We start from the raw sequence: 24619 nt of genomic DNA, 5'->3' as shown, positions 1-24619 counted from the left end.
AGCACCAGGCATCAGTAATAGCACCAGGTAGGCACCAGTCACACCATCAGGCAGGCACCAGTCACAGTACCAGACAGGCACCAGTCACAGCACCAGGCAGGAACCAGTCACAGCACCAGGCAGGCATCAGTCACAGCACCAGGCCAGTAATAGCACCAGGTAGGCATCAGTCACACCACCAGGCAGGCACCAGTCACAGCGCCAGGCAGGCACCAGTCACAGCGCCAGGCAGGCACCAGTCACACCACCAGACAGGCATCAGTCACAGCACCAGGCATCAGTAATAGCACCAGGTAGGCACCAGTCACACCACCAGGCAGTTACGGATACAAATCTGCCTAGATTCATTCCCATCAGCTGGATGCTAGACCAGGACTTCCATGTGCTGCACACCATGAGTACACCTTCAGTTTACCTTGTGGAGGTGCAGTATACAAACATTTAAACCCATTACAAAATATAAGGCTCTTTTTTATTGATTTTGATCAATGTATGCAATCCTAATATTATGTGCTTGTTATACCTAGCCGTGTATAGTGTCATGTATACCTCAGCACAGCACAAGCGCTGTTCTATGTTCTTGTTCTTTCAGCGATAATTATGCCTTCTTCATGGGGGGACTCCACCCAATCTAAAACCAAGTATTCTACAATTTCTGCATCCGCCCCTGACATGGAGGCCGGCATGAGAGCGAGGATGATGGGCACATTTATTTTATGCAAACACTCCAGTTATTACAAACACGTGACTCAGTAACATACAACATATATACAGTATATATACAGATGTAGCCTGTCTCATTTAGCCCCAGCGCTCACCAGAATGTCCCCACTGGCGATCGCTGGCTGAGAGGGACGCCATCAGATTGGTACGCGCGCGCATCCCAGTCACATAGTGAGCAGCAATCTGTCTTCCCTAAGGTACCGTATAATCAATCAAGAGGGGGTGATAGATCGCTCCGGCTTCTCCGGCTAGAGAGTCGCTGGATCTTTAATCTTGATACCCTTATGCTGGTTACACACCAGGACGACTAGTGCCCGATCCCATCAATCTAGATACAATTCTGACTGATTGGATGCAGATTGTGTGGTGATTGGGCCCTTTTCTGTCCTGGTGTGGACCGATACCGATCCGATGCGCGGTCCCGCGGGTCGGTCGTTATTCAGATCCTACCTGCAGCAGGTAGGATCTGGAAACGACCATACTCCCAGGTGCGGGTCGCCATCGGATGGGACCCGCTCATGGTGCACATCGTGAAACACTGACGATCCACTCATGATGTGCATCGTGAGCGGGTCGTCCTGGTGTGTACCCCACATTAGTCCCCGGCAGGGGCGGGCTGGGGGGCAGGGTGCCATGTGCCCCCCGGGCCGCTGAATCGTTTTGCGTGCAGGCCGCCATTGTTCTGAGGCTGCTGCTGCAGCCAGACTGACCAGTTTCCGAGTGGTCTCCATAAACATGGCCGCCGGCCTCCTGCACTGAGGACATGTCTAGTGCAGGAGGCCACTACAGAGACTCTGTATGTTCCACCTACTTCCTGCCTGTGCGTTACACTTTCTTCCCTATGCTGCAGCCTGCCTCACTGTCTGGCATCAAGGTAAGAGGGAGTGGGACTGTACAGGGGAGAAGCCTGTAAGGTTCAGTTATTATACAGGGGGAGCAGCGTGTGGGGGTCCAGTTATTATTTTAAGGGGGAGCAGCCTGTGGGGGTCCAGTTAATATTATAAGTGGGAGCAGCCTGTGGGGGTCCCATTATTATTATACAGGGGGAGCAGCCTGTGGGGGTCCTGTTATTATTATACAGGGGGAGCAGCCTGTGGGGTCCTGTTATTATACAGGGGGAGCAGCCTGTGGTGTACTTTTATTATACAGGAGTAGCAGCCTGTGGGGGTCCCATTATTATACAGGAGGAGCAGCCTGTGGGGGTACTTTTATTATACAGGGGAGCAGCCTGTGTTGTCCTGTTATTATTATAAGACAGGGAGTAGCCTGTGGTGTCCTGATATTATACAGGGGGAGCAGCCTCTGTTGTCCTGTTATTATTATAAGATGGGGAGTAGCCTGTGGTGTCCTGATATTATACAGGGGAGCAGCCTGTGGTGTCCTATTATTGTTTTTTTTATTTTTATTAATACATATTTTTAAACCGCAAAACCTAAATTTAACCATGCGCTATTACTTATGGGCGAGTGCTCTGGACTTGCCCCCCAGGCTAAAAGTTGCCAGCCAGCCCCTGGTCCCCGGGGACTCAACGAAAATTTGGGTTTGACATGTTTTTTTATACCTTCATTGAACTTGTTGGCTCCGTACCAGTTACATAAAGATTATAATTGTTGCCATTCAGGTCTGCCCAGGTCTGTTCCTTTAGAACAGGTCCCTTCCATATTTCTGTTCTACAAACTATTAGTAGCAAGATAGGTATTAGATATTCTAGGAAGGAATATAAATGATCATATCGCTCATTCATACAGTGTTACTTGGACAAGAATGTGACATTTGATAGTTGTTCTCTAAGTTTTATGTTGTTTTTTTTTTTTGCTAATGGCTTTTATGGAGCGCTGTTTTTCTATTCTTGCTTGACATGTAATTTATGTGTATTCCACAGGTCCGCTTCCATGACACTGCTGCGGTTTCTTGGCAACTGCGGTGCACGGGATCCTTCTGTGCGTCCCGCCGCGTCACGTCAGCATTAGACGCCGGCCAGGGTGAGCGACGGGCGACACAAAAGATTCAGATAGGTATTTATACATGTACCTGTACATTGTGATGGCTTCCTCCTGCACCTTGATAAAAGACTATTAGTAATAGTGGGGTGGATTGTCACAGGCAAAGTAAGAGTAAGGTGATATTAGATATGGATTAGTTACAGAAGACCAACATAGGACCGTATCAATAGAGCAAGTCTACAGCGGTGCTTGGTTGGAGTTGAAGTTCCGCACACTAACTGAAAAAATATGTGTCTCAGAGGGACAAAGGAAGAACAAGTAGGGTTTTGGGGCACTCTTATATATAGATAGTGAAAAGATGAAAAATGAGTGAGAATAAGAAATAACTTTTATTACTCCATTTAAAATATATCACATAACTTATATATAACAATTAATGATTCATAAGCAAGTTAAAAACAAAGTAAATGACTGTACACGGTTGCAGGCAAAAATTATTCTTGTGGTGGGTTAGAGTAATGGGTTTAATACCCACTGGAAACAGGCAATATTAACACTTTCGTTACTTTAGACTTCTAATAGCATAAAAGTATTATCCAACAGAGTATTGCAGGCTCCTTCCACGCTGACCACAATTAATTTGAGGGGAAACTATTTCCCATTCTTTATGACTTAGTCGAGTAACGACCGATACTGCAAAGGCAGGGAGTGTGTATGATCCTACACAGAGGGTATCCACAGAACAGAGGAATGCTTCTCATAACCACTAGGGGGCCCATTTATCAAACCATATTTGCCGTTTTCGGGGGTTTAGCCACAAATATTAAGTATCTCCTAAATGTATCAAAGGGGGACCGCAGCAGGAATCTCCGATCCCTGCTGCGATCGTCCCTACAGCAGGAATCTCCGATCCCTGCTGCGATCATCCCTGCAGCGCCGCCGGCCGCATCCCCCATAGGTTTCTATGGGGGATGCGAAGCTGCCTGATGTATCAACATTGGGCAGCCCGGCATCGCACCCCTGGGCTATCGCCATTCTGGGATGGCGATAGCCCATTGTAGCCTATGGCTACACATCGCACTGCCCGAGCAGGGCAGTGCGGTAAGAGGGGTCGGCGGGGGTCAGCGCATAACCGCGCATGCCCTGACCTCCCAGGTTCCGGGTCAGGGCTTCGCAGGGACAGGCTCCTTGCGGAGCCCTGTCCCTGCGCCCTTAATATTGATACATTGCCCCGATATGATCGCATTTTACAATGCGATCCTGGGTGGTACTACTCCGCCCAGATAGCATTGTAAATGCGATCATGATAAATTAACCCAGATCACATTGTAAATGCGATCATGCGATCATGATTGTAAATGCGATCATGCGATCATGATTGTAAATGCGATCATGCGATCATGATTGTAAATGAGATCATGCGATCATGATAAATTAACCTCTCGGTGCTTCTGCTGTCTGAATTTGGATACAGCACCAGATATTCCATAGTGGTCTCCCAGAAGGTACTGATCTGGCCAGTCACTGCTTAGCTGCTGAGATCGGAAGGGATAAGGCGGCACAGTGATGTATGGCAGTATACCAGCAGATGAGAGGGCCCCACAGTGCCATAAGGAGCTAAGTACCGCTTCTGCTGTTCTGCGGATGTGTGTCCGCTGAATGAGAGAGCGGCAGGGTGGATAAATACCCAGTCTACAGTAAGGTTGAGTATTGAATACAAGTTGGAAAATGAAGGATTGTGCCCACTGTGGTTGTCAGTTGTGTCCCATGTGCCAGTAATGTTAGGTTTCGGGTGTGACCCCACCGCCGGGACTGCTGTTTAGGACAGCCACGGCAAAAACCCTACACTGTCTCTGTTGTACCCCCCAGGCTGGGTGACCGACTCCTGCAGGTATAGCTAGGCTTCGCCTGTAGCCGCCACGTTTGAATGGGTAGGTTATGCCCACCCAAGCTCCGGTGCAGCCAGGAGTTATGGAAGGACAAAGAGCCGGGGACCCCCCTAGGGTACGGTCAAGAGGAAAGCTGACTGAGGGACCTAACTAAAATTAATAAACGGCGACTTGCCGAACCCTGGCTAACGCAGCTAAGCGCCCGCGACCTGGTCGCCACAACCTGCGACAACCGTCGCCCAGGGAGCCAAACAAAATACAAGACCAAATATAAGAGCATATAAAGAACAAGGTAGGCTGGGAACCCCAGGAAGACTGGGAGACAAGGGGAGGAGACGAGTGGGAGGCAATAGGCCGTCCCAACGTAAATGACCTGCCAATCTGGTGGACAGGAAAAAATATGAACAAGTGTAATAATCACAATGAAAGAGATAAGAATGAAACTACCCCCGTGGGGCAACTCACGACACAGGGTGGACCCAAGGGAAGAAGAGATCACGCAAGAGTCACTGGGAACAGCAGGGAAGCGGACCGGAGAGCAGCAGGCAGATAGGTCCAAACAGGAGCTATCACCGGCGAGGACTGCAGGGCTGGCTTCCTAGATAAGGAGGCTAAGAGCCAATGAGGATGGCGGCCAGAGCCCCGCCTGTCCTAACGAGCCCCCTCCGACACCTGTGGTCTGTTCACTTTCGCGGCTTTCTTTCCCTGCCTGGCAGCGTCTGCCGTTGCTAAGCAACGGCGCTGCCGCGTCTCTGGCGCTGGAAGACGTGAGGCGGAAGGACGGGCGTTATGTCTTAACGCCGCGTCCTCCAGCGTCCCTAGTTGCTGGGAGACGCGAGGAGAGAGGACGGGCGTCACGCTCCGACGCTGCGTCCTCCGGCGTCCCTGGTTGCTAGGCAACCGGACGTCGGAGCCGGAAGGACAGGCGGCTGAGCGAACATGCCGCTCTGTCCTTCCAGAAGTGCTCCCACGGCGCCTAACAGTACCCCCCCCTTGAGGAGGGGTTAATGAACCCCGAAGCCTTGCTTTCTGAGGGAAATCCCGAAAGAAGCTTGCTTTGAGGCGTGGGGCGTGCAGATCCCTGTCGGGAACCCATGACCTCTCTTCCGGGCCGTATCCCTTCCAATGGACAAGGAAATATAAAGAACCTCGAGAGACCCTGCAATCCAAGATTTTTTCTACAAGAAATTCTGACTGTCCATGGACATTAATAGGCGGTTTACCCAGGTCTGCCTTTCGAGGAAATTTCTTAGACGTGAAAACTGGTTTGAGCAGAGAGGCATGGAATGTATTGGCTATCTTTAAAGCCCTAGGGATTTGTAACCGAAAGGCTACAGGATTGACTCTCTTAACAATGGCAAATGGACCAATAAATTTTGGACCAAATTTAGAAGTTCCTTGTCGCAATCTCATGTTCCGAGTCGATAACCAGACTTTATCGCCTACTCTAAAGTTGCATGGTCGTCTTGACCGGTCAGAAAAAACTTTTTCCTGAAGAGCAGCCCTTTTGAGAGCGTGGTGTACCTCCCTCCAAATGACCCTTAAACGGGCAGTAGTGGAAGAAAGTACTACTGATCCCTCTGGAGCCAGGGCAGTGGCTTTAGGGTGAAAGCCATAATTGGCTACAAAAGGTGAAGTCCGGGTAGCCGAGTGATAGGAGTTGTTATATGCGAACTCGGCAACGGGGAGGAACTCCGCCCAGTCATTCTGAGCTTTGGACACAAAAAGGCGCAGATATTGCTTCAAGGATTGATTAAGGCGTTCCGTCTGCCCATTGGATTGGGGATGATAAGCGGAAGTCAAACTCAACTTGATTTTTAATGCCTTGCAAAAAAGTTTCCAAAACCGGGCAATAAACTGCGGACCTCGATCAGAAACTATATCGGTCGGAAGACCATGAAGTTTGAAAACATGAACTAGAAACAACTTGGCCAACTTATTGGCTGATGGCAACTGGGGCAAAGGGACAAAGTGGGCCATCTTACTGAACCTGTCAATAATCACCCATACTACTCGGAAACCTGATGATTGGGGCAGGTCGACCACAAAGTCCATGGCAATATGTGACCATGGTCTGGAGGGAATGGCCAAGGGAATAAGTTGTCCTGTGGGCGATACTCTGGGAATCTTGTGTCTAGCACAATCAGGACAAGACTGGATGTACTCCTTGGTATCTGGAATCATGCTCGGCCACCAGACGCATCGGGAGAGAAGATCAAGTGTCTTCTTGATGCCAGAATGACCTGCAATCCGACTGTCATGGAACTCCTCTAAAACCCGTTTTCTCAAGGGCTGCGGAACAAATAAACGGCCGAGAGGCATCTGCCTGGGTGCCTGACCCTGGACCTGCAGAAGTAGGTCTTTGAGGGTCTGAGTAATGCCAAAATGGATAATTGATGCCGGAAGAATGGACCGAGGAGGTTCCCGCATACCCTGTTTGGGTAAGAAACTCCGGGACAATGCGTCTGCCCTTACATTTTTGGACCCGGGGCGGTAAGAGATAATAAAGTTAAAACGTGTAAAGAATAATGCCCACCGGGCTTGTCGGGCATTCAGACGCTTGGCTGATTCCAGGTACTGTAAATTTTTGTGATCTGTGATAACCAGAATCTGATGGTTGGCTCCTTCCAACCAATGCCTCCATTCCTCGAACGCCCATTTTATGGCCAACAACTCCCGGTTCCCGACATCATAATTCATCTCCGCAGAAGAGAATTTTCGAGACATATAGGCGCAGGGAAAAAAAAATAAGGACTCAGGATCCTGTTGAGACAGGACTGCCCCTGCTCCTACCTCCGAAGCGTCAACTTCAACGACAAACGGTAGTTGGGGATCGGGATGTCTTAAAATGGGAGCGGACACGAAAGCCTGTTTTAAGGCAAGAAATGCCTCCTCTGCCTGGGGAGGCCACTGGGATGGATCTGCTTCCTTCTTAGTGAGAGCCACTATGGGTGCTACCACATCAGAAAAAGAGCGGATAAACCGCCTATAGTAATTTGCAAATCCTAAGAATCTTTGTACGGCTTTAAGGGTCGTGGGCTTAGCCCAGTCTAAAACTGCTTGCAGTTTTTTGGGTTCCATATAAAAGCCCTCTGAGGAGATCACGTATCCTAAAAAGGATACCTTGGTAACTTCAAATTCGCACTTCTCGGGCTTAGCAAAGAGACGATGTTCTCTAAGCCTCTGAAGAATTAACCTGACCTGATGGCGATGTTCCTCCAACGAGCTGGAGTAGATCAAAATGTCATCTAAATAGACCACAGCGAAGACTCCCAAGAAGTCTCTAAGAATGTCATTGATGAAATCTTGGAAGACCGCTGGTGCGTTGGACAAGCCGAATGGCATTACGAGATACTCGTAGTGCCCTGTTTGGGTACTAAAGGCGGTCTTCCATTCGTCTCCCGCTTTTATGCGGACAAGGTTATAGGCACCGCGCAGGTCGATCTTAGAAAAGATCTTAGCGGTGCGAAGCTGGTCAAATAATACAGATATTAATGGTAACGGATACGTGTTTTTTACCGTTATCTTGTTGAGTGCCCTGTAATCTATACAGGGTCTTAAGGAGCCATCCTTTTTGGAAACAAAAAAGAACCCCGCACTTAGGGGAGACTTTGAGGGCCGAATAAAGCCTTTAGCCAAATTTTCCTGAATATAAGTATTCATGGACTGCGTCTCGGGTCCAGACAAAGAATAAAGTCTGGCCTTGGGGTATTGTGCCTCGGGAATTAGCTCAATGGCGCAATCGTATGTGCGATGAGGTGGTAAAACCTCAGCTTCGCCTTTGGAAAAGACATCCTGGAAGTCAGCGTAGGCAGCTGGAATCCCCTCCACGGAAACCACTGCCCCAAGTACAGGCTGCCCTAGACAATGACTGGAGCAATGATCACTCCATCAAGTTATTTCCCCCGCCTGCCAATTAATCTGTGGGTTATGAACCCGGAGCCAGGGGTGACCCAGAACAATCGGCACAGTGGCGCATGAGATAAGAAAGAGATACTTTCTGTATGAATAATGCCCACCCGTAGGGATACTGGCGGGGTCTGATGGCGGACCACTCCATTGGCCAACGGGCTGCCGTCCAGGCCTCGCATTATTACAGGTTTTTTCAGAGGAAGCAGAGGGATGGCCAGTCTTTCAGCAAGCTGAATATCTAAAAAATTACCAGCTGCCCCGCTATCAATAAATGCAGTAACTGACATCTTCACCTCTTCACCCTGAATCTCAGTGGGGACTAACAACGCATTGTGAGGGGAAATAAGAAGAGAACCAAAGTGAATCCCCTCTGCATTCACTTGGTTTTGGCGTTTCCCGACTTGTTAGGACAAGTACGGAGGAAATGCCCTTTGCTCCCGCAATAAATGCATAGCCCAGCATTCATCCGACGAGCTCTTTCATCTGGAGTGATGCGGTAAGCACCGATTTGCATCGGTTCTTCTTCGTCCTCCGAGGGTACAAAGCCGAGGGAAGTAGGCCTCAAACTGGGTCCTTTTTCGGACCTGCGTTCCCTAAGACGCCGATCAATTTTAATCGATAACTCCATAAGTTTGTCAAGCGACCCCGGGACGGGATACTGGATAAGGCTATCCTTAATGGCCTCTGAAAGCCCTAGCCTGAATTGGCTACGTAATGCTGGGTCATTCCAGCCACAATCATTCGACCATCGTCGGAATTCCGTGCAATACGCTTCTGCAGGGTTCCGACCCTGTCTAAGAGAGCGCAGATGACTCTCGGCAGACGCCTCCCTATCAGGGTCATCGTATAGAAGTCCTAATGATTTAAAGAAAGCATCCACCGATGCTAAGGCGGGATTATCAGACTTTAACCCAAAAGCCCAAGTCTGGGGATCCCCCTGAAGCAACGACATAATTAAACCAACTTGCTGTAGTTCAGAGCCAGATGACCGGGGTCGAAGCTTGAAATAGAGCTTACAACTCTCTCTGAAATTAAAGAAATCTTTCCGGTTTCCTGAAAACCGGTCTGGGAGATTAATTTTAGGTTCTACGAGAACCGAAGGATTTCCTCGTGCACCATCCTCCTGGGTTTTCATTCTTAGCGATAAATTTTGAACCATCTGCGTCAAACCTTGTAATTGACTGGCAAATGCCTGAGCCTGACCTTCAGGAGTAGGATTCATCCTAATAATAGATGCACACAAAAGACACAAACAAAAAGATATTCACACCCTGAATGCTATCTGTCCAGGAACACGGGAGAGAGGAGGGGGGAAGGAGAAAAAAAAACATTTTTTTTTTTTTTGTATGGCCGGTGATAATGTTAGGTTTCGGGTGTGACCCCACCGCCGGGACTGCTGTTTAGGACAGCCACGGCAAAAACCCTACACTGTCTCTGTTGTACCCCCCAGGCTGGGTGACCGACTCCTGCAGGTATAGCTAGGCTTCGCCTGTAGCCGCCACGTTTGAATGGGTAGGTTATGCCCACCCAAGCTCCGGTGCAGCCAGGAGTTATGGAAGGACAAAGAGCCGGGGACCCCCCTAGGGTACGGTCAAGAGGAAAGCTGACTGAGGGACCTAACTAAAATTAATAAACGGCGACTTGCCGAACCCTGGCTAACGCAGCTAAGCGCCCGCGACCTGGTCGCCACAACCTGCGACAACCGTCGCCCAGGGAGCCAAACAAAATACAAGACCAAATATAAGAGCATATAAAGAACAAGGTAGGCTGGGAACCCCAGGAAGACTGGGAGACAAGGGGAGGAGACGAGTGGGAGGCAATAGGCCGTCCCAACGTAAATGACCTGCCAATCTGGTGGACAGGAAAAAATATGAACAAGTGTAATAATCACAATGAAAGAGATAAGAATGAAACTACCCCCGTGGGGCAACTCACGACACAGGGTGGACCCAAGGGAAGAAGAGATCACGCAAGAGTCACTGGGAACAGCAGGGAAGCGGACCGGAGAGCAGCAGGCAGATAGGTCCAAACAGGAGCTATCACCGGCGAGGACTGCAGGGCTGGCTTCCTAGATAAGGAGGCTAAGAGCCAATGAGGATGGCGGCCAGAGCCCCGCCTGTCCTAACGAGCCCCCTCCGACACCTGTGGTCTGTTCACTTTCGCGGCTTTCTTTCCCTGCCTGGCAGCGTCTGCCGTTGCTAAGCAACGGCGCTGCCGCGTCTCTGGCGCTGGGAGACGTGAGGCGGAAGGACGGGCGTTATGTCTTAACGCCGCGTCCTCCGGCGTCCCTAGTTGCTGGGAGACGCGAGGAGAGAGGACGGGCGTCACGCTCCGACGCTGCGTCCTCCGGCGTCCCTGGTTGCTAGGCAACCGGACGTCAGAGCCGGAAGGACAGGCGGCTGAGCGAACATGCCGCTCTGTCCTTCCAGAAGTGCTCCCATGGCGCCTAACAAGTAACAAGTAATGCTGAGCATCCAGGTACACACAGGGGTCATAGATGTTATTATAGAAAATTAGATCAATAGAGAGGAAGACAATAATGATTTATATATGCTTCCAATATGTTCATTAAACCCCTACAATTAACCCCTACAATTCCTAACTCCTTTCTCCTTGCAAAACTGCCTTGAATTAAACCATTAAACAGTGTAATATATTGTTATTAAAACCACTACAGCTTATGTAGGAGCCGGACTGGAGGCAAAGCCTGGGGGTAGGCTCCCCTGACAGGGTTTGTAGGGAGCTGACTAGCAGTTTAGTTATAGGAGGAGTGTTTAAGGAGAGGGTCATAGGGGGAGGGGCTTAACGGGGTGTTGGAGGGGTTTATAAGCAGGGTTCAGGCGGGAAATAGGGGTCACTGGGAGAATTTTCTCAACAGCTAAGCAGCGCTGGCATCTCCCATGGCTTCCCCAGGCAACGCTGATGCTGAGGTATCCGCTGCGCTTGCTGCCCTTAGGGAGGCAGCGGGCACCAGAGGGGCTGAGTGGCTACAGCAGCAGATGTCAGGTCTGCTGGGGGGACTGGGAGCAGCAACGCAGGAGGCTACTCCTGCGGGTGCACGGCTTCGGAGGTCTAGGCCTCCGGAGCGCTTCAGCCCATCTGTGTCCCCCAGGGTTCAGCGCCGTTCACGGAGCCCCGTTAGGGACCCTCCAGGCCGGGCTGCGGGCCGGGCACCTTCCGCAGGACCAGGTCTGGGAGGAATCCACCCAGCAGGCGGAACCCTCCGCGCGGGGGGGATCCCCCCCCCCGTGCAAGAAGATCCGGCGGTGCGAGGTACTGGACCTGGAGCGGCGGGGCATGCGGCGCATGCTGCTGCCCAGCGCGGGGTGAGTCGTGCCAGGGGGGCAGAAGTACAGGCTGAGGAACGCAGGCCTGGTACACGGAGCGAGCGGCGCGCAGCTGGCTCCACCTCCAACGAGGTCACGCCGGCTGGCGCTGTACCTGAGGGTCGGGATGACAGGAGAAGTGAGATGTCAGCGTCAGCAGAGGATGGAGAAGTACCTGGTCCATCCTCATTGGCTGGGGCTCGTCCGGACACTGGACCTGTGGCTGCTGGGTTCACAGCCCCCAGGCAGCCTGGTGAGTCTGTCTGTATGTCTGTTAATGCTTTAGCGCAGAGTCAGGGGGGGGGAGGGTTAGCCCTCCAAGGGGAGATGAGCAGGGGCTTTACTGAATTATTGAGTGGTTTTGCAGATTGGTTGGTGGGTTTGCGGCAGGGGGCGGGGCCGTCCCCGGCGGCGGCGTGGGCGCCGCAGAATTCGGGCACGCCAGCTAGCAATAGTGTGCCAGTCAGCAATAGTGTGCCGGTCAACAGTGGGGTGCCGGTGAGCAGCGGGGTGCCGGTATCTGGCGGTGAGCAAAGCAGCAGTAGTGCGGGGGCGGAAGGGGGCAGTGTGGGGACGCAGGAGGAGAGTGGGAGGCTCAGTGACACTGCAAAAGGGGAGGTGTATGTATGTTTTGAGGGGCCGTTGGGGGCCCACCTGAAGCAGGAGGTGAGGGAGAAGATCTGGAAAGGGGAATACGTGGATATATTTTCACTGCTCCCGTTAGAGCGTTTTAATCTGGATAGGCCCCGTAAGGAGGAGAAAAAGGAGGAGGAACGGCGGCGGTATCGGCTGATACCGCGGTCATTCACGAACTGGTTGCAAGCATTTGCTATTTTAGCTAGTGTGATTGGGGAGAAGGCACCTGACAATTGTTCAGGTTTGTTTTGTTACATGGATGCGATAGGGGAGGCGTACCGTGTGTATGGGGGCCTGGCTTGGCTCCGGTACGATGAGCAGTTTAGACAGAGGAAGGCTGTGCGCCCTAACATACGTTGGGACCATAAAGATATTGCTTTATGGTTAAAGGTGACGGCTCCCATGAAAAGTGGGCAGCCCTTTCGTGGGGAAGGGGGGGGGGCGAGGGAGGCCACTACTGGGACGGCCATGCAGAAGGGACTCTGCTTTGCCTTCAATGACGGGTCCTGCCGGTTTGGGGCAAAATGCAAATTTAAGCACGAATGTTCCTCGTGTGGAGGGACCCATGGTGCAAATAAATGCTTCAGGGGGAAGTCACGGGACGGTAATTCAAAAGGGGGAGACACCAGTGCGGCTGGAAAGGATGCTGGGCTATCTGCGTAGGTATCCTGACCAGCAGACAGCCGTGTTGTTGGAGGAGGGGTTTAGGGAAGGTTTTAAGATACCTTCCGGTGTGCAGGTTTCAGGGGGTTTTAGGAGGAATTTGAAGTCTGCAAGGGAGCATCCAGAGGTGGTGCAGGAAAAACTGCTTAAGGAGGTGCAGCTGGGTCGTATGGCTGGACCTTTTGGGTCGGCACCATGGCCAGATTTGATAGTCTCTCCATTGGGGGTGGTGCCTAAAAAGGAGGCGAACAAGTTTCGTCTTATACACCATTTGTCTTTTCCAAAAGGGGCGTCGGTCAATGATGGCATTGACCCCGACATCTGCTCGGTGGTCTATACATCGTTTGATGCGGCTGTTCAGTGGGTGAAGCGGTTTGGGAAAGGGGCTCGGTTGGCAAAGACTGATATTGAATCGGCATTTCGTTTGCTGCCAGTTCACCCAACCAGTTTGCGTTTGTTAGGATGTTGTTGGGACGGGGAGTTTTTTGTTGATCGATGTTTACCGATGGGTTGCTCCTTGTCGTGTGCTTATTTTGAGGCCTTTAGTTCTTTTTTTGGAGTGGGTGGTTAAGGATGTCTCTGGGTGCAGTTCAGTTATTCATTACCTAGATGACTTCTTATGTATTGGTCCTGGGGGGACCGGTGTCTGCGACTTGTTATTGAGGACTGTTGAAAGGGTGTCGGCAGACTTTGGGGTCCCGCTTGCACCAGGTAAGACGGAGGGCCCTGCGATGGTGATCAGTTTTTTGGGTATTGTCATTGATACCGAGAAGATGGAGTGCCGCTTGCCCGAGGAGAAATTGCTGGGTTTGAAGGCTGAGGTAGGGAGGGCATTGCTGTTGAAGAAGATTAGATTGCGGGAATTGCAGTCCTTGCTGGGTAAATTGAATTTTGCGTGTCGCGTTATGCCTATGGGCCGCATTTTCAGCAGGAGGTTGGCAGCAGCGACAGCAGGGGTGGCTCTTCCTCATCATTTTGTCAGATTGGGTAGTGAGTTGAAAGGGGACTTGCGGGTGTGGGCAACTTTCTTGGAAGCTTTTAACGGCAGAGCCTTGTGGATGTCAGACACATGCGTGGCTACTGAGCTAGACCTCTTCACAGATGCGGCCGGGAGTGGCGGTTTTGGGGCATATTGCCAGGGACATTGGTGTGTAGGCCGGTGGCCGGAGTCTTGGGTGCATAGGGGCATGGTAAAAAACTTGGCATTGTTGGAGTTGTTTCCTATTTTGGTTGCAGTAGTTGTTTGGGGGGAGTTGTTCCGCAATAGGAAGATTTGTTTTCACTGCGATAATTTAGGGGTTGTCATGGCCATTAACCAATTGTCGGCATCTTCACCGCCAGTGGTCACTATTTTGCAGCAGTTAGTATTGGAATGTCTGGCCTTGAATTTGTGGGTGGTGGCTAGGCACGTTCCCGGTGTCTCTAACGGCATTGCGGATTCTTTATCTCGTTCACAGTGGGAACGTTTCCTGGAGTTGGCACCAGAGGCGGACAGGGAGGGGACCGGGTTCCCGACTCGGCTCTGGGCACTGCTGGACGGGTAGTCGATCAGCTCATCAGGGAATCTTTGGCCCCGAATACATGGTCGGCATATAATCAGGAATGGCGGAGCTGGTTGGAATGGCGTGAGGTAGTAGGTTTGAAAGAGGACGATGACGAGTTGGCTGTCTTGCTATATATAGGCCATTGTAAGGAGATTGGTTGGTCAGTGGCAAAAATCACGCGCTGCATGGCGGGTTTGGCTTTTGGGTTTCGTGCAGGCGGCAGGCCTAATGTCACTAAGAATTTCCTGATTGCGCAAGCTTTAAAAGGTTGGAGGAGAGGACATGTGGTGCAGGATCAGAGAAGGCCGGTGTCCTTCCAGTTGTTGCAGAATATGGGCATGAAGTTGAGGGAGGTCTGTAGTTCCAATTTCGAGGAACGGTTGTTCGGGGTAGCCTTTTCGCTTGCCTTCTTCGGGGCACTGCGGATAGGTGAGCTAGTGAGTCCAAGCGTGTCCAGGCCGGGGGGCTTGTTAGAGGAGGATGTGGATTTATACGCGGATAGGGTGGAGCTAGTGGTAAGGAGGTCTAAGACGGATCAGTTAGGGAAGGGGAAGAAGGTAGTTCTCTTCTCTGTACCAGGGTCGGATATGTGCCCGGTGGCACGCCTGAGGATATTTAAGGAAGTCAGGGTGGGCAGGGAAAGGGATCCCTTGTTGATGCATGCAAATGGATCCTTTCTATCAAGGTTCCAGTTCACAAGTGTGTTTAGAGCAGTCCTACGGACGTTGGGCCTCAAGGGGGAGGAATACGCGGGTCACTCTTTCCGCATTGGGGCTGCAACTGAGGCTGCTAGAATGGGATTTGGGGATGAGTTAATTAAGCGTATTGGGCGGTGGGAATCGTCTCGCTTTCGTTCTTATGTTCGTTTAGGGGATTGTTGAGGTTGACTGTGTTCTTTTCTGTTTTAGGGCAGCCTCCGTGCCTGATTTGGATTTTAGGACATTCATATGTCTTTTGGGGAGCTTTACGGGCTGATGTCAGACCGAACGGCCGCCAGCTAGGTTTGGATAGAGAGGAGGCAGTGGTTCGCTGGCTGGGGAAGCGCGGTATGGTATGGAGTGTTGCAGGAATTTCACCGTTTTGTTCGGCTCGATAGGGCCCCCGACATATTAGTGTTGCATGTGGGTGGGAATGATCTTGGGGGCAGACCATTTAGGGAGTTGATACGGGATATCAAGTTTGATCTCCTACGTTTATGGGCAATGTTTCCGGAAGTGATCACGGTTTGGTCGGATATTGTGCCACGCCATTATTGGAGGGATGCACGGTCGGCTGATAAGCTCAATAAGGCACGGATTAAAGTTAACAGGGCGATTGGGCGCTTTATGGCCAGGAACGGGGCTGTGGTGGTGAGGCACAGGGAACTTGAGTCGGGTGCCGGGGCATTTTGGAGAGGGGACGGTGTGCACCTGAATGCTGTGGGGATAGATGTTTGGTCTTTGGGACTACGAGAGGGAATAGAAACAGCGTTCCGGATGTGGGGGGGGGCGCACGGGGTTAAGGGTTTAACCACGTGCTTGGTGGCGGAGGGGGGTCCTCGAGGTTAGTGGCATTGAGGCTTAATTATGCGGCGGGGAGGGCCCCATGAGGGGGCTGGACTCCCCTGGGTGAGGTTAATTAATGAGCACTGGGTGTTGACAATTGGTGCCCTCGAGCCAATCGCTATCGGCTGGGGGTAAGAACTCCTGGAAGTGCTTAGAGGTGTGGATAGATTTATTGAGGGCCTCGGGGACCACCTTCCGTGGGAATGTTTTGGTTATTGTTAAATTTGTATTGTTTCAATAAAGATGGCTGCTGTGGCCAATTTTATCCAACAAGAGAGTCATGTCATTTTTGGGTGGATAATTGGGCACAGCGATTAGACAATACCCTGTCATGTAGGAGCCGGACTGGAGGCAAAGCCTGGGGGTAGGCTCCCCTGACAGGGTTTGTAGGGAGCTGACTAGCAGTTTAGTTATAGGAGGAGTGTTTAAGGAGAGGGTCATAGGGGGAGGGGCTTAACGGGGTGTTGGAGGGGTTTATAAGCAGGGTTCAGGCGGGAAATAGGGGTCACTGGGAGAATTTTCTCAACAGCTCCCACCCACCCTCCCTGTTTTTTATAGTTTTTAGATAGAATAATTGATAGGATGTCTTTTTGTCACAGTGGCCTGTGCGGAGGGGGGTCCTCGAGGTTAGTGGCATTGAGGCTTAATTATGCGGCGGGGAGGGCCCCATGAGGGGGCTGGACTCCCCTGGGTGAGGTTAATTAATGAGCACTGGGTGTTGACAATTGGTGCCCTCGAGCCAATCGCTATCGGCTGGGGGTAAGAACTCCTGGAAGTGCTTAGAGGTGTGGATAGATTTATTGAGGGCCTCGGGGACCACCTTCCGTGGGAATGTTTTGGTTATTGTTAAATTTGTATTGTTTCAATAAAGATGGCTGCTGTGGCCAATTTTATCCAACAAGAGAGTCATGTCATTTTTGGGTGGATAATTGGGCACAGCGATTAGACAATACCCTGTCATGTATATTTGTATATTTGTCCGTGAAGATATCATACACAGATATATTTGGTTTAATAAACATAGTGTACACAGCATATACACATATACACAGTCAGTCTGCCAAGGAAGCCGGGGGGGGTCAATCGGAGTATTTCATATAAAGTGCTTTATTCAAGAAGAGGGTAAAATCCCACAATTGTTTTGAGCCCTGTGCTCGGCCTCAGGGATAACCCATTACCGTGCATTGCAATACATATATACCCACATTGACTCCTCCTACGCATGTTAAAAAGTTTACACCTGTGTAAGGTGCACAAGTGAAGTCTCACTCATCCAGAGAAGGGGGCAGGCTTCCAGCGTGAAATGTCCCCGGCAACGCACCGTATCCTGTGCGCTACCTAGCAACCAAAGCACGCTTATTCCCCCGCTCCCATTACTCAATAGGCGAGCGAGATCCACCCTGCACTATCATATATCTAAAAGAATCACACTAAAAAGAAACGTGAAAAACCTAGGTCAATCAAAACATAACAAACTGTGTATCATAAAGTGAATTAATACATATATGACAAACAATGTTAAAAAATATGTGATCAGATGTATAGCGTTTCTTCATTTGTGTGTATATATATATATATATATATAGATATATCTATATCTATATATATACGCACACACACACACACATTATTACATATACATTAATATCAGAACATTTCTTAGTAAGACTGAACACATACAGGCTGTATAAGATGTAGTTCAGATTCTGGAACCAGTAACGCAGAAGCCATGTTGATATTATAAACACTTTGTGAGACCCGGAAGGGGCGCAGAGGACGGCCCGGATTTGGCGCAAGCAGTAGGTTAAAAGTACGTGATGTCATCTTGTCTGGTTTTGTGGAGTTGGACCCCGGAGAGGCTGATTGGCTGATTGGTAAATGGGAGTGGTTTGAAGATGCGTATATGTATGTACACATTGTGCCCTGTGTAGATCTGCGGGAGACAACAACATAAAGAAGCAGAAATTACAGCATATTAACATACAGGGAATGTACTAAGAGTGGAGAGAGATAAAGGGGGAAATTTACTAATATGGATTCGTAAAAAATAGGTGTATTCGTAGGCAGAAATACACCTATTTTTAACACATTTGTATTTTTGGGATTTACTATCCCAAAAATACAACAATTCGAATTCCTAAAGATGGAACATTCGTATTTGTTTTTACAAATATGAATGTCTACACCATCGATAGAATACGACAGGAATCACCATTCAAAAGAATGGTGGTTCCTGATTCACTAAGCAGCCGTACTAATAATACGGCTGCTAATTGGTGTAAAACACCCACGCAAATACGACAGGAAAATACACCTTGATTGTCCTGTCGTATTTGGCTTTAGCCTGCACGGATCAGTCAGATCCCTGCAGGCTGCAGTGTAAAAAAATAGAAAAAATAAATAATTTTTTTTTTTAAAACAGCGTGTGGTCCCCCCCACAGCCATAACCAGCACCAGGCTGAAAGAGCCGGGGCCGGTAATTAAAAATCGAAAGAAAGTCAGCTCCTGATTGGCCTGAATTCATTCTGAGTAGAGGTGCAGAGGAGGAAGGATCTCTGCGCCTCTGACAGTCCGCAGCGGGAAGCTTGCCGGAGTCGCCGGCAGCTTGAAGAAGAAGGTCCACCATGGATTTCTTCGGACCCCGGACCGGAGGCCGACATGAAGATCGACATGCTGAAGAATGACGACATGGATCCGGAACCAGGACAAGGCACCGGATCAAGACTCTGGGACCTACCTACGGGATCAAGATAGGTAAGTATCAGTGTGTGTGTAATGTATGTATTAAACTTTTATTTTTAAGGTGTCAGTGTGTATTTATTTAACAATTTTTTTTACTGTGGAACTACAAGACCCAGCGGCCCTTTAATGCCCCGCAGGCTGGGACTTGTGGTTCACCAAGTCCCAGCCTGCGGGGGAGGCTTGCTGAGACTCATAGTTCCACAGTTTAAAACAATAGTTTATTCATCTATTTTTTACACCAGTATCAGCCCAGTGGTCACCGCACCGGGTCACCGAGGACAGCACCAGGCTTCAGCCTGGTCAGGTAAGTCCTGGAGGGGGGGACCCCTTTATTGGGGGGGTCCCCCACTCCCCCAGGGCCCATTTTGTCCCCCGTATTTTGGGAACCAGCCCCGGACCTGGAGCTGGTTGTTAAAAATCGGGGAACCCCTATTTGTCGGGTTTCCTGATTTTTAATTACCGGCCCGGCTCTTTCAGCCTGGTGCTGGTTATAGCTGTGGGGGGACCCCACGCTGTTTTTTTATTTATTTATTCTATTTTTTTTACACCTTGCAGCCTGCACGGATCTGACTGATCCGTGCAGGTTGCCTCCACAAATTCGTATTAGCGGCCGTATATACGGCCAGCTAATACGAATGGTTACACCATCGGAGGGTTACAAAGCAGTCATATCTGACTGCTTTGTACATTCCCCTCCGGAACACGACTTTGCATATGACTGAAACAGTCGTATGCAGTCGTAGGGGAAATACTAATACGAAAAACTAGGTTTTTCATATTAGTAAATTTCCCCCAAAGTACCAGCCAATCAGCCCCTAACTGCCATGTTTCATGCAGTGTTTGATAAAAGACAGTTAAGAGCTGATTGTTTGGTTGCTTAGTACATCTGCCCCACAATCTGAAGTCTACAATGGGTGCAGTGTGTGCAGAGGTCACTGGGAGCCCCACCTCTCACACCCTGTATCCAGACACGTCAGGGAAATCACTGTGAATATGGCACGGTTGCCATGTTCTCGGAGACCTGCACAGCAGACTTCTAGCCTCTGACATGGTACTAGAGTCTACTTGGAGGTGGCTTCACGGGAGCTGGCATTGCAGGAACGCAGGGTCGTTGCAGATTCCATGTGGTCTGGCCATCTGCATGGAATCTGCTGAAAATGTCCCTCCTAAAATGTCCGCCACCTTGGAGGAGACAGACACTAGAGGTACTACTGGACCACTAGCACCTGTCAGGGGAGCACAGCGCCTATAACGCTATCTGGAAGTGACAGATTCCAGGAGTGCTGGCGTGCTGTGAGCACATAACCCCCTGGCAATGAGCATGCAACTCCTGGCAAAGGGTACAGTAACTGCACAGGTTCCGGGGCCAGCTGTTTACTACCTGGGAGGGAGGCGGAGACACAAATACACAGAGTTGTTTCCTTTACTAGCAAATTAGAAGCAGTCTGAAAGATTGCACTACTGCTTACGGATTACAATGCCGGATTACGGATTGCACTACTGCTTACGGATTACTATGCCGGATTACGGATTGCACTACTGCTTACGGATTGCACTACTGCTTACGGATTACAATGCCGGATTACGGATTGCACTACTGCTTACGGATTACTATGCCGGATTACGGATTGCACTACTGTTTACGGATTACTATGCCGGATTACGGATTGCACTACTGTTTACGGATTACTATGCCGGATTACGGATTGCACTACTGTTTACGGATTACTATGCCGGATTACGGATTGCACTACTGCTTACGGATTACAATGCCGTATACTTTGTGTAACAACAGTCTATAGACTATAGAAAACAGAAATGTTTAATTTATGCACAATTACCTCCCCGACATTTACCTTAATGAAGTAATTTATCCCAGCAACAACTTGAGTCTTGTACAGTATAGCTTGGAACATGATGAAGGATTTCCCCACCTTCTGCTCCACCTGCGCCCTTACCTGTGGAGGAGAGGAGATAATACAGTTATCATGGTGGCACACATAACATCCGTGTCATGTCATGGCTCAGTGATGTCACTGGTGAGCGGACAGAATTCATTGTCATGGTGAACAGTTCAGCCCACAGCATGGGGCTCATCTCTGTATGGGGGGGGGGGGGGGTGTACTGTAGCCACAACTCCAGTTGCAGAATTCTGATGGTCCCACCTGTGAGGTTTGGGGTACGGCAGGTACTAGGGGAAGGCGTTGGAGTTAAGGTTAGGAACTAGAGAGAGGGTTAATAACTAGGGGAGTATTAAGGTTAGGAACTAGGGGACGGGTTAGGAACTAGGGAGAGGGTTAAGGTTAGGAACTAGGGGAATGGTTTGGGATAAGGTTAGGTACTAGGGAGAGGGCTAAGGTTAGGAACTAGGGGAAGGGTTAAGGTTAGGTACTAGGGGAGGGCTAATGTTAGGAACTAGGGGGGACAGTTAAGGTTAAGGATAGGAACTAGGAGGAGGTTAATGTTAGGAACTAGGGGAAGGGTTAAGTTTAGGAAGTAGGGGGGGTTAGAGTTAAAGTTAGAATCTAGGGGGAGGTTTAGGGTTAAGGTTAGGCACTAGGGGGAGGTTTAGGGTTAAGGTTAGGCACTAGTGGGAGAGTTAAGGTAAGGTTAGGAACTAGGGGGAAGGTTAGGGTTAAGGCAGGAACTAAGGGGAGGGTTAAGGTTAGGAACTAGGGGGAGGGTTCGGGTTAATGTTAGGAACTAGGGAGAGGATTAAGGTTAGGAACTAGGGGGAGGGTTGGGGTTAAGGTTAGGAACAGGGGGGAGCATTAGGGTTAAGGTTAGAAACTAGGGGGAGGGTTAAGGTTAGGAACTAGGGGGAGGGTTAAGGTTAGGAACTAGGGGAAGGGTTAAGGTTAGGAACTAGGAGAATGGTTTGGGATAAGGTTAGGTACTAGGGAGAGGGCTAAGGTTAGGAACTAGGGGAAGGGTTAAGGTTAGGTACTAGGGGAGGGCTAATGTTAGGAACTAGGGGGGACAGTTAAGGTTAAGGATAGGAACTAGGAGGAGGTTAATGTTAGGAACTAGGGGAAGGGTTAAGTTTAGGAAGTAGGGGGGGTTAGAGTTAAAGTTAGAATCTAGGGGGAGGTTTAGGGTTAAGGTTAGGCACTAGTGGGAGAGGTAAGGTAAGGTTAGGAACTAGGGGGAAGGTTAGGGTTAAGGCAGGAACTAAGGGGAGGGTTAAGGTTAGGAACTAGGGGGAGGGTTCGGTTAATGTTAGGAACTAGGGAGAGGATTAAGGTTAGGAACTAGGGGGAGGGTTGGGGTTAAGGTTAGGAACAGGGGGGAGCATTAGGGTTAAGGTTAGAAACTAGGGGGAGGGTTAAAGTTAGGAACTAGGGGGAGGGTTAAGGTTAGGAACTAGGGGGGAGGCTTAAGGTTAGGATCTAGGGAGAGGGTTAAGGTTAGAAACTAGGGGAATGGTTTGGGATAAGGTTAGGTACTAGGGAGAGGGCTACGGTTAGGTACTAGGGGGAGGGCTAATGTTAGGAACTAGGGGGAACAGTTAAGGTTAAGGATAGGAACTAGGGGGAGGTTAATGTTAGGAACTAGGGGAAGGCTTAAGGTTAGGATCTAGGGCGAGGGTTAGGAACTAGGGGAATGGTTTGGGTTAGAGTTAAGGAAGGAACTAGGGGGAGGGTTAATGTTATGAATTAGGGGGAGGGTTAGGAACTAGGGGGAGAGTTAGGGTTAAGGCAGGAACTGGGGGGGGGGAGGCGTAGGGTTAGGGTTAGGAACTAGTGTGTGGGTAACGGTTAAGGTTAGGAACTAGGGGTAGGGTTAGGGTTAAGGGTAGGAACTAGGGAGAGGGTTATAGTTAGGAACTAGGGGGAGGTTTAGGGTTAAGGTTAGGAACTAGGGGGGAGGGTTAGGGAGTGGATGTTAGGGTTACTATACTTACCAAATAGGTTGACAGTTTCAAACGGTAGACAGGGTCAAAATGTTGACATGAAACAGGTCGGCAAGGAGAATATAATAGTGTGCGGAGCCTAAAGCATCAACCATTTGACTCTGTATAACCTTTCAACCCAGTTGACCTATTGCATGTGGACCACCACATCAAAACAATAGAGTAGTGTGATAACCTCATATACCTGGCCTGATGTAATGTTTAAAATGTATATAAGCAATCCCCATAGGGGACATGAAAGGTTGTGCAGTATATGTATAAATGCCTTCACAGAAGGCAAAAGAAGACTCCCATAGAAAGCAAGACAGTTATTATTTTATTTATACACTGAGCTCCTCTCCCAGAGGGGAAATGGACTGAGCCACTCAGAGAAATTAGCCCGGGGACTTTAAGGAACAACCCTGTTAATAAAGTTATAGGGCACGAGAGTGGAGCGGGAAACTGTGCCCAGCGCGAGGAGAGTCATATAAAGTACAGCCGTTTTTCTGAGTGCGCAGTGTCCCTGAGGAGCATTGATAAGTGCACAGCTACGCAGCAGGCAGGGCTGAGAGTGCACCAATACTTACCAGTGTGTCCGGGAACTTCACAGAGTCTTCTGCGGCAGGAGGGGAGACCTCCGGCGGTGACTTGATTAAAGATCCCGGCGAGGAGTCCGGAGAGATCAGCGGCGTCATCGCTGGGCGGCAACAGAGGCGGAGCCGGGTCAGAGCAGGCGGAGGCTGGGCCATGATGCGGCAGCTGCGGGACGTCCCAAGCGGTGACTGACAGGCCATAGGCAGAGAGTCATCCGAGGAGGGGGCGGAGATCTGGCGAGCCCTGCAGCTTACAAGGCGGAGAGTGAGCACTGAGCAGTGGGGAGTGGGACAGCAACTGAGGTGGAGACCGGGAAGACCCCGCACCAGGCGAGAGGAGAGAAGTGGTGAGTGCCCAATGCCCATCTCCCCAGCATTGCAGAGCATAAGGCACAAGGCCAGCCCCATATAGCCCACCCACAATTACTGAAGGAGGGCCAGGCTGGAACAGATTGACAGGGGCAGTATTCCTCCTAAAAGCAGGGAACTGAGGAGAAAATCTAGTGTCCAAGTGTGTCAGCTGTTCAATGGAGTAAAACTGCAGGGAATCACAGTGCAGCCGGAGATTGCTTACAAACATGCCCCTTACAGGCAGCACCTAATATAAGAGGGGAATTGCTGCAAAATATATTGACAGTCAGGGTGCCAAGCCGTTGGATAGCAGGATAGAGGAGAGCAGAGACTTGGCTAACTATCAAGGTCCTAGTTACTAAAGTGTGCCTCAAGCCATTCCTTTCTTTTTGATAAACAGACAACACTTCCCACCAGTAGTACTTTAGCAGCAATATTATTGAGAGAGGGACATTAATATCATTCGCAGTCTACATATATAAAAGGGAGAGTAGTGGATAAGTCTGTGCACAGTGAAACAAGATAAGCCCGTTGTGGCCGGAGAGCCCGGCACACGGGGTTAATGGCGGCTACAGCACTGAAGGGGTTAACTCTCTGTGCTTTGCCGTTATTCAGAACAAGGGCACTTGACATGTTTTAAACTGCATGAGCATACCTCCCAACTTCCGTCCGGAGGAAATAGGGACACTCGAGCGTCCGAAAAGGGGGCGGGGCGTATGCAAATGAGGGTGCAGCTTATGCTAAATAGCCGCTACCTCATTTTCATACGAGAATAGACGCTGTGCATGCGCACAGCGTCTATTCTACTAGATTGGGGGGTCTCCCAACTGCCACCCCCCGCAGCGGGACAATGCCTGCCGC

General features: G+C 50.0%; 1 protein-coding gene across 1 annotated transcript; it reads right to left on the bottom strand.

The window, feature by feature from the left end:
• Window positions 1-16753: 16753 nt before the first annotated feature.
• On the bottom strand, window positions 16754-23772 carry LOC146058655 (cystatin-A1-like). The gene is made up of 3 exons (XM_083170925.1): window positions 23402-23772; window positions 20779-20880; window positions 16754-18113 (listed from the first exon to the last, which is right to left on the bottom strand). The coding sequence occupies exons 1-3, from the start codon at window positions 23606-23608 to the stop codon at window positions 17985-17987; spliced, it is 438 nt and encodes a 145-aa protein (XP_083027051.1). The 5' UTR covers window positions 23609-23772; the 3' UTR covers window positions 16754-17984.
• Window positions 23773-24619: the final 847 nt, after the last annotated feature.

The sequence above is a fragment of the Crinia signifera genome, chromosome 2 (genome assembly GCF_055691185.1).
Source record: "Crinia signifera chromosome 2, ASM5569118v1, whole genome shotgun sequence".
In the NCBI taxonomy this organism is placed as follows: Eukaryota; Metazoa; Chordata; class Amphibia; order Anura; family Myobatrachidae; genus Crinia; species Crinia signifera.
The sequence above is the reverse complement of the archived record's forward strand: the minus strand, read 5'-3'. Positions and strand labels throughout refer to the sequence as shown.